Source organism: Orbicella faveolata, unplaced genomic scaffold, assembly GCF_042242905.1.
Source record: "Orbicella faveolata isolate gen_17 unplaced genomic scaffold, um_ofav_v1 contig_2, whole genome shotgun sequence".
Taxonomy (NCBI): Eukaryota; Metazoa; Cnidaria; class Anthozoa; order Scleractinia; family Merulinidae; genus Orbicella; species Orbicella faveolata.
Window position 1 is genome coordinate 20,622,501 of NW_028301547.1, and position 10,000 is coordinate 20,632,500.

The 10,000-nt window shown below is 37.2% G+C and overlaps 1 protein-coding gene across 6 annotated transcripts in view; it reads right to left on the reverse strand.

The window, feature by feature from the left end:
- The window catches only part of LOC110043483 (3'-5' exoribonuclease HELZ2-like), a 67,003-nt gene that overhangs the window by 47,437 nt on the left and 9,566 nt on the right, over positions 1 to 10,000 (reverse strand). For 2 of the 6 annotated variants that reach the window (XM_089290206.1, XM_089290205.1), the window contains exons 2-13: positions 9,720 to 9,797; positions 9,062 to 9,101; positions 7,883 to 8,056; positions 7,256 to 7,292; positions 6,474 to 6,613; positions 5,513 to 5,569; positions 3,937 to 4,113; positions 3,490 to 3,526; positions 2,812 to 2,927; positions 825 to 875; positions 545 to 592; positions 320 to 397 (exon numbers count right to left, since the gene is read on the reverse strand). In XM_089290206.1, the coding sequence (XP_089146332.1) occupies positions 320 to 397; positions 545 to 592; positions 825 to 875; positions 2,812 to 2,927; positions 3,490 to 3,526; positions 3,937 to 4,113; positions 5,513 to 5,569; positions 6,474 to 6,613; positions 7,256 to 7,292; positions 7,883 to 8,056; positions 9,062 to 9,101; positions 9,720 to 9,766 (1,002 nt within the window). In that variant the 5' untranslated portion in view covers positions 9,767 to 9,797. Of the gene's footprint in view, positions 1 to 319; positions 398 to 544; positions 593 to 824; positions 876 to 2,811; positions 2,928 to 3,489; positions 3,527 to 3,936; positions 4,114 to 5,512; positions 5,570 to 6,473; positions 6,614 to 7,255; positions 7,293 to 7,882; positions 8,057 to 9,061; positions 9,102 to 9,719; positions 9,954 to 10,000 lie in introns of those variants that run through there. The other 4 variants (XM_089290210.1, XM_089290209.1, XM_089290207.1 and 1 more) reach the window with 3 other exon arrangements.

Sequence of the window (10,000 nt, forward strand, 5' to 3'; positions counted from 1 at the left end):
GAAATTCAAGCGTAGCCTATCACAAAACCAAGAACCTATTCGGAGCGAAACTTTGTATGAATATTAGTTTTCAGCTGCTCTTATACATCATGAAAGTAAAATCTCAGGAGGATCAATAGTTTTGTAGTTTGAATTTTAGTGACCTCATGTGAAAACCACCAATTATCTTTTTTGCAACTTTTGTTCTAGAGTTTTGTTCTATTTTAATAAATAAATAAAGTACGTGTTGTTGTTGCCACCCAAAAGAAGAGACAGCAACAGAGTGTATCTGATCAGCACACCTGTGGAGAGATACGTACTATGCATACCCACACATTACCTCTTCCATCTTTTGCTCCTGTTTTTCCTGATCTTTTTTTATTTTGCCTTGAAAATCCTTTAGCATTTCCTCTGCCTCCTATAAACCAGAATGAATGTGTAAGGCAACAACGTTGGCATATTCTGACGATATAAATTAAAGGGTAATCAAGATTTTCTGTTTCACTGAAAACTGCAATAAAGACACAGTGCAGAATGTATCAGACAAAACATAAAACCACTGTACTTTCATCCGCTGATATTCCTCTTTCTTCCTTTGCTTCTTGTTCGGAACCTTTAATGGAAAGTAGAAAACATTTTCGTTCTTAGTTTTGGTAGATCACAATTCCAATCACCACCTCAATTTTAAAGCAAATATAGCCGGAAAACCTCAAAGTAGACGCTAAAATAATGCTTATATATAAATAGCGTCTAATAATGAATAAAAACAGAACTCTACAATATAGCTAGTTGGATTTTTCTTTTCTTTTTTTTTTTTTCGAAAAAATAAAATAACTTGCACGTACCGGTTTCTTTTCAGGGGCAACCAGTTTTTCAGGTACTCGAGAGCTGGATGGCTGCAAAAGTCAAAAACAGGATTATGTAGTCGGGGTGAAAGTTGGCTACTTTTGGTTTTTATTTCTGTTATAATGAGCATAACTTCAGTTATACTTAAGTTTATATATAACGCGCAATCTGATTGGCTGAAACAGAGTGCTTTATCAGAGAACAGATGCATGGTAAGCTGAATTTTAAATTTTTCCTTCGAAATTTTGACAAAGTTGACGGCCAAATTAAACGTTCCCTGTGACTCAGACGAACTCAGTGGAGACAAGCTTTTTGTCTGCGGTAAACATGGCTGCCCGAATAACAGAATAACAGGTGTGTTAAAACAGCACTAAGATAACAGGTTTTGTTAGATTCCGACAAAGCGGTAATCACGTAGAGAAATAAACAAATTCTTAACTTAGCAAATACTTCGATTTAAGACAAGACTGAAGTTGTTCTTATCTGCTCAAGATATTGTCCTATGCCCACTTTAGAGTCTCTTCAAATTGGCAACGTGACCGTTGTACCATCATCCTCGGGACGTAATCTCAGCGTTATTTTTAACAATTGTTTCAACCTTGAGGAACATATAAAATCAATTTGCAAGTCTTGCCATTATCTCTTAAGAAATATCGCCAAAATTAGAGGGTACATTTGATGAAAAGAGTGCCAAAATTGTTGTTCATGCCTTTATTACTTCGAAATCAGATATCTGCAACTCACTGCTACATGGTCTTTCTCAGCATCTACTCAAGATTACAATCCGTTCAAAATACAGCAGCTTGAATTGTTACACGTACTAGGAAATTTGGCCGTATAACCCCTACCCTAAAAAAGCTCCACCGGCGACCTGTCTGTTACCGTACCTTATATAAAATTCTTCTACCGGTCTACGAGGCTCTCGGCAATGGAGCAGCGCCTTGCTACATCAGCGACTTACTTAATTATCATACCTCTCAACAGACACTAAGATCGTCTTCTCAACACCATCTGGCGACCCCGAAAGCTAGACCAGAGACTTATCACGAGAGAAAGTTTGCTGTGGCGGCACCAAAACTATGGAACTCGATCCTACTCGAATTAACATCTAGTTCTTCAACTGACAGTTTTAAAGGACATTTAAAAACATCTTTTTAAGCAAGCTTTTTGACTCACGTTTTCAGGAGCCATAATGCGGCCGGTTTCCTCTGGACTAGAAACTTCTAGATCCATATGTTTAAATCAGACTAAAGAGCGAACTTTGAAGCGATCGTGCTTCTCTCGAAAGCCACTTGAAACAGAAAGTTTAGCTGAAGACTAGTTTGTGATTGACGGCTGTCGTCTCGTTATATAGCCAATCAACTTATTTGAACAATTCTAACAAGGATTGTGATAGGCTTAGTTTAGCGTGCTTTATCAGAGAACAGATGAATGCTGACGTCACTTTTCCACGTATAGAAAATAAAGTTTGGTTGAAAATATTCTGATTGGGCGGGAAAATTAATGGATTCCTTATCACAAAACAAATAAAGAAGCCTCGTCTGTGCTCTGTTCTGTTGTAAAGCACTTAGGAAGCGGTAGAGTACTCAAGAAGAACACTGACGTCTCGTGTTTTCCCCTACACTTCTTTCGTGCTCTACCGCTTTCTGCGTGCTTTACAACAGAACAGAGCACAGTCGAGGCTCCTTTGTTTGTTAAATAATATGCAAATTCGTTTTAAGGTCTAAGTCACTCATTCAATCTGTTTCTTAGGCTAGTCTGCGCCAACCAGTCAACTGGTCAGTCGGTCGGTCACGCAGTTAAACAAACCCGTAAACAAATAATTGCGAACAAGTAAACAAGCAGCGCTGGCCACCATTCCATCAGCAGTTCTTTCTCTGGTGAACAATCTTGCAAAATCTTCCTCTTGCGATATCAGAATTTGGTCTTTGCAGCATCTTTGAGGACCTTTGAAAGAATCCTGAACAAACATAATCAAGTATCTACCCTTTTTGAAGTTTTCTTTTTCGCGCCTTCCGCGCCCTTCTTCCGCTCGAGGATGATTGTGTTAATGCTTTCGAGAAGGAGTCTGCCATCGTCATCATCAGGGAAGCGTTTCAAAACTACCGAAATAAAAGAATGAATGATTTGTTTCCATTTATTTGTCGCAGGATTGTCAGAATTCACGAGTGTCCTTATCAAACTGCTGGTCGGTGTAAGGGAAAATGTAGGCATTTTTGTCACCATTGGAACATTTAAATCTGGCGTGGTTATTTAAAAATGTATGTTTACTGGCTAAAAAATCCAACTGATTGCAGTTGCCAACTTAAAGTTTATTGGTATTTTTTGAATACTAATAATTTTAATTTCTTGGCTTTTTTATGACAAATAAAATGATTTTATAAAAATCAGAAATAAAATAAAAAGCAAAATAGCAGCGTGCTTTCGAACCTACACTTCCACACTTGAAGAGGGATACGTCGATTTTTAAACAGAAATTGAAGACGACACTGCAATCGTAGGTGACAGTGATAATACTGAGCCTCAAACCCATTGCCTTTATAGTATTGGTTTGAGAATACACACACTATAAACATTTTGGAGACTGATTAAAGTTTGCCTAAAATCCAATATGACTGACATTCTATAGGTTTACTGGGCTTGCCCCAAAAATAAAATCCCTACCTGTCGTACAAAGGTCCCTTGCTTCTTCGTACTCACCCTAATAAATGAAGGAAATGTTCACGTTCAGTTTGACCTTCTCCAGTAATCAGAATCCAACACATTTTATGAATAGCTATCATGGAGCTTGGAAGGCGCAGCGGCCTCATGGTTAGTGCGCTCGTCTCCGGATCGAGTGGTCCGGGTTCGATCCCTGGCCGGGGACATTGCGTTGTGTTCTTGGGCAAGACACTTTACTCTCACACTTTACTCTCCACCCAGGTGCATAAATGGGTACCGGCGAACTTAATGCTGGGGGTAACACTGCGATGGACTAGCATCCCATCCAGGGGGGAGTAGAAATACTCCTAGTTGCTTCATGCTACAGAAACCGGGATAAGCTCTGGCCTCTGGTCCACTTGGCTCGTATGCAACTTTACCTGACTTAACCTTTTTTATCATGGAGCTTACCAGCTTAACATGGCATTTGGCTTGGTATACATAGGCATCCCGGACGAAATTAAATTTACAAACAAGGCGAATAACTTCAGTGAAATATTCAGCGGCTTCCTTAAAACGGTTGTTTGTAAAAAGGTCAGTTCCAGTACGGATAAGATCGTCTCCAAGCTCATCAGCAAGTGTTGGGTCCTGAAAAATACATTTAAAAAAGGGAAATTCCGCAGCTACAAAGGACAATAAGAACGTTTCAAGATCAAAAATAGGAATGATGACATGCACGTCGTCATCTTTGAGAAAACAATCTATTTTCCATCGACGAGGAATTGTATCATTCTTCGTTTAGGCACTCAACCACTTCTCGAGTAATATCGCGGACGTTTCTCTGCCACTCTGCCATTTAATATTCACTCACAAGAAACGCAATCAAGTGGAAACTGACAATCATGTTTTTATATTATGCAAATAAAAACGTGTGTTTTCAAATGTTAATTCGAACCGGCGGTTAGAGCATTTATTTTTTCCCGAAACTCTTCTTGTACCTCGCTTCGGAGGTCTTTTTTAATTTTTTCAACGTCAGCCACATCTTTACGAGATGGCTGACGTGTCAGTAAGGCCTCTCATAGCCTCTTTCAGCGCATACTGCACGTACGTAAATTCAGTTTGTTACTTACGAACCGGTTATGTCCAATCAACGTTAGTTACGTATGATCACTGTGGCAATTACATGTTGTTGTTTAAGTTGTCGTATAGGTACAGAAAATTTCAGAAGAGTACGGACCGGGAGTTATTTCTTCGTTCGTGCTCAATGTACAGACGATGTCACGTTTATACAACATTCAAACTATATTGGTCAGGGATTAGCGAGAATTTTGATTTCAGTTATTTTGCAACGTTGCGGTAGTGTTTCTGCTTAGTAATAGTAATAGTAATGGTAATGGTAATGGTAATGGTAATGGTAATGGTAATGGTAATGGTAATGGTAATGGTAATGGTAATGGTAATGGTAATGGTACTGGTAATGGTAATGGTACTGGTAATGGTAATGGTACTGGTACTGGTACTGGTACTGGTCCTGGTAATGGTACTGGTACTGGTACTGGTACTGGTACTGGTACTGGTAATGGTAATGGTACTGGTAATGGTAATGGTAATGGTACTGGTAATGGTAATGGTAATGGTAATGGTAATGGTAATGGTACTGGTACTGGTAATGGTACTGGTAATGGTACTGGTACTGGTACTGGTACTGGTAATGGTAATGGTAATGGTACTGGTACTGGTACTGGTACTGGTACTGGTACTGGTAATGGTAATGGTAATGGTAATAATAATAATAATAATAATAATAATAATAATAATAATAATAATAATAATGAAGAATTTGTGGTGCGCAAATTCCATATGGATATGTTCAAATGAGCATTACAACTCCCCAGGGCTTGTTAACAAAGATTTTATCATATTACTTAACTTGCAAATCCTGTTGCTTTGAATTCACTGCAGGAAAAACATGTAGGGTTCAAAAGACTATAGCGAGCCTAACTCTATATTTACATTTATAATATGGAGGAAGTAGACCAAAACAAACCTCTCGAAAAATTTGCTCCAAGATCTCCCTTAGTCTCCCAACATGCGGTGTCGCTTTCTAAAATAAGAGGAGAAATGCTTAGTACCCGGAGCATCGTTAACACTCACAAATATTTCGAAACGCGTCACTCGCGTGAGTCAATCTGCAATTGAAATAAACATACAAGTATAGTTATTGTGCAGTCTTCAAAGACTCTTCTAGGATTTCATGCGCTACGAAATTGAACTTCAGGAGTAGGCTGACCTTTGAAAGTAAGGCAATTAAAAGACCGTACTCCAGGACTCTAGGAACAACTCAAGGAGCAACTCAAAAAGCAACAACTCAAGGAGCAAGTCAAGTTTCTCGAGTAAAATAAAATATAAAATGTGAAGGATAATGAATAAAACATAAAAAGGTAACATATAAAGGGAAAAAAATTAACAGGAAGTTATATCCTTAAGAAAAGATAACAGCAAAACAACACTGATAAGTATTTTAGTGACCTAATATAAGTAGACGTTGAACTAACGGCGTTATCTTCCTTATCCACATAGAATATACATCAACTAGCCATGAAACAGTAAATACATGCACTGGAATAGTTTAGAAAGAAATTTTAAGCTAAGCGAATCTCTGAATATTTTTAACGAAGATTACGAGGTAAACTCTTACGTGAATTTTTATCTTCATAATACAATATTGTTACATAATTCTACCTTATTTCATATCATTTTTATAATTCCTTGGTGCGTTGATTTATTCCATTTTAATTTTAATGTAACTTATTTAGTAGTATTAATACTGAAAAGCCCCCTTGGGAAGTGCTAATAAAATCTGTACTGTACTGTACAACGCCATTTTGAGTAAAACAACATTCCGATCAAGAGATAAGTAACAATCTTATAAGCACCTGCATGGGTTAAGCTACGTCATGTCAGGCAAATACTATAGACTTTGCATAGACATCAGTTGAATTATTTACCTTCAAATCTAAAGTCTTAAGGGATACCGCCAGATGAAAAGCACGTCGAATATCACCAGTTACTTCAATGGTTGATATCTTGAGCAGAATTGCTTCAAAAATTCCCTCTTGGAAGCCTATCGCCTCACTGATATTCAAAGCTGCAAACATTAGAACAAAACAGAAAACAAGAACAAAACAACATTAATTATCAACTTTGACTGATAATATTTACAATAACGTCAAACAGTAGATCTCATGTAGACCCATTATTGGTGAAAATCTGTTAAATATAATACACTGTTAGTGGCAAATGAATTCAAGGAAGCTGTATATATATAGTTTTGCTTAATTAAAACAAAAATATAATGAAACTTATTTCAGGTTTTTGGCGAAAAAATCTATTACGCTTTCATTTCGATTTCATTATGATCATTATTAATAACAGCAGTTACTGCGCTCGAATTTCTGCCACCAATGTAAAATTTGAAAAACGCTCACATTGGTTAGTCCTGAAATTTCAAAACGCTATATCTTATATGCTAACATTAAAGTAATGGATCGAAACTTGGCGCATATATGTACAGATTAAATTAGATTAGAATAGAATATTGGAAAGAAAGAGCTTTCTCAAAATTCTTGTCATAATAACGTCGCAAGAAAATGAACGTTTCATGATCCAGACGAAAACGACAGTTTGATGGAGACTCAGTGGCTTTTATCGATAATGACAGTCTCTGCTTTCTGAATAGTAGACTTAATGAAATGCAGAGCATTAAAAGTTAAACACTGAGTGCACTAACCTTTCGTACAGTCTCGTTCGGATTGGTCAAGTTGGCCCTGTGCAAATGAGGCAAATGGAAGAAGTTAATATGCAGTATAAAAAATTAAGTTGGAATAATTTTTTTTTACTGAATCAGTGGATACGAACGAGGGAACATGCTATTCTTTATGTAAGTATAAGGAATAGAAACGCCGTTACCATACACATGTACCCTTAGACGGTAGTACATATAATACCGCGAGTATTTTGTTGCGTCCGTGTATTGAATCAAGCGAGACTTTACAGATTTTCCTTTCTTTAAATTGTACCGATGAAAAAAACCTTTTTTTTCCAGAGAAACCATTGAATGTTTTTTGTAATAGGGGTTAAGAATGATCTAATAGATCTTATCAGGGAACCCTCTACCTTGCAATACGGGGAGTCGTCTTTGCGATATAGTTTATTACCAAACGATGACATTCATAAAAGAAAGGGTATCGGGTGTATTAAAATGTCCTTGATGAACTAATTCCCCTAAGCAATCAGAAAAGAAAATTTAGAGTACAACTATTATTTTGTTGTCTCAAAATTGTAACTTAAGGCATTAACCTTTTTATTTTGTCTTCTTAAGATCTATGGCTAATATATATCAGAGCTAGACTCTTACCAGGAAAAAGAAACATTGTGCTCTCCTATGTAAAGCTTTTACTGTCACTTCAGGAGGCGACGTAGATACGAGCTCCAGCATGTTCAAAGCTGTGCTGAAATCTTGTATGGCACCAAAAAAATCTGCTTTTTGAAATTCTGATTCTCCTTGTGAAAAGAAATACAAACCTGGATTCTATGAAAGCCAACAGAAATTAAAATCAGTGAGGAGTAGTCGCTCTACATTTAGGTTTTTTGCAGACAACATTTTCTCCTTTCCCTGCAGTTTTTGTCAGACTCCTTGGCTTAGCTTTAAAGGTCAAATGAACCAAAATTTAAACATCTTTCCTTCAGCCATTTTTTAGCGACGAAATGTTCAAAAACAACATTTTAAAAAAAATATGTGGAAATTTTTCTTTCTGAGCCGTGAAAAGGAGTAAAAATGTTAAAAGAAGACAGCCAATGGCTTCCGGAAAACGTTTCCAAAATGACCGCATACTTTAACGGAAGGAATGGAACTGAGACTACTTTGTGACGTCACTGTTGCCTTGAACATTGCTGCGTTTCTGCATCAGCGAGTCGTTCGTGGGGAAGGTTGTGGATCTAAATGCAAACCTTATTTTACTTGGGAAATGGCCGAGGAGTTTGCCTGCTGTGCGGCGTGCATCATCCGCTTGTTTTTCGTCGTTTTTTGTCCAATTGACCGGCTTGCAACGTTGCACGGTGAAGTTAAAAATCGTCGATACCGCGTCTTTCTTCAGTACAAGTTGACGATACTTGAAAGAGAGTCCTAACAAACTCTTTACCACAAGATTTGTTCGAAGCTGTCTTCGGTAAAGTGTTCTGCACAAACGCGCGATTGCTTCGAGGGCGTAAATTATTCTCTTTAAGTTTTGGGTCCTGCGTGAACTTGAAAGTGCTAACTTTGGATTTTGAGTGGTTTTCCTCTGAAGTTCACTGTGCACTTGAAACCAAAACAGTTTCAAATTTCCCGCATTTCTTAAGCTCACCAACAGTGACATCACAAGTTTTATTTCTTACAATTATCCGACAATTTTCCCGACCGCTCTACGATTGTTTCGTCCACTTCATTTGAAATTTCAGAATATGTTTATTTGATACTTAATGAGCACACTGGACTCAATGAAAAAAAAAGTCTAAATTTTGGCTCATTTGATCTTTAAAAATGATACAGACTTACCGCTTCAAAAATTTGTCCCATTTCATCCTGATTTCGATACCTAAAGTAATAAACATACACGTCGCAGACAAACAAACAAATAAACAACCGAGCGATTATGCAAACAACTACACAAACAAACGGAATATGTGGCGCTCGCTTTATAAATAAAAATTAAGGACATTACGATTTTGTTCCAGGTTTTAACACCAATGCTGGTGAATTCAGCCATTGGAGAGTATTGCTTTGAACCTGACATTCATTGGCTATTTAGCAGATTTAAGTTTCCTCTTCGTCAAGCTAAGCAGTTTTATTTTTAATTTATGTTCACATCTTATTAGTGAAATGTTTTACATTCAGCTTGCACCGTTGTCTTTCCTATTGCTTTTTTTTTCAAAAGATATATAGTCACGGTATTAAAGGTGACGCGATAAAAACCAAGACCGCTATGTCATGCAAAGCCACATAAAGCTCGCAACATAGTGATTTGACTTAATTGTTTATGCTAGCCTGTTCCGGTGAGCAACTCATCCACTACCAACTCCACTGACCAGCGATATGAAAAGCTACATGTCAAAATACAGAGAAACTTTATGATGGCAGCTAACATCAGAGTAAAGTGTCTCCGAATATAGCAACAAAACAAACTGGATATTAAACAAATACAAGTTTAGCTCACCTATCTCTTCTCGGTAAGACAACCTTGTGGCCCTTGCCACGAGGCATGGTGCTGAAACGCGTAAATTATCAAGAAATTCTATGGTGACACATTGGCACATCGCAGGAAAATAAAAAAAAAGAATCAATCAGTCAGTCAGTCAGTCAGTCAGTCAGTCAGTCAGTCATTCAGTCAGTCAATCAATAATAAAAAATAATAAAAATATTTATATAGCACCAAATCCATTAATTGTCCATGGCGCTATACACGAAAGATTATTAAAAAAGCTAAAGGGAAAAAAA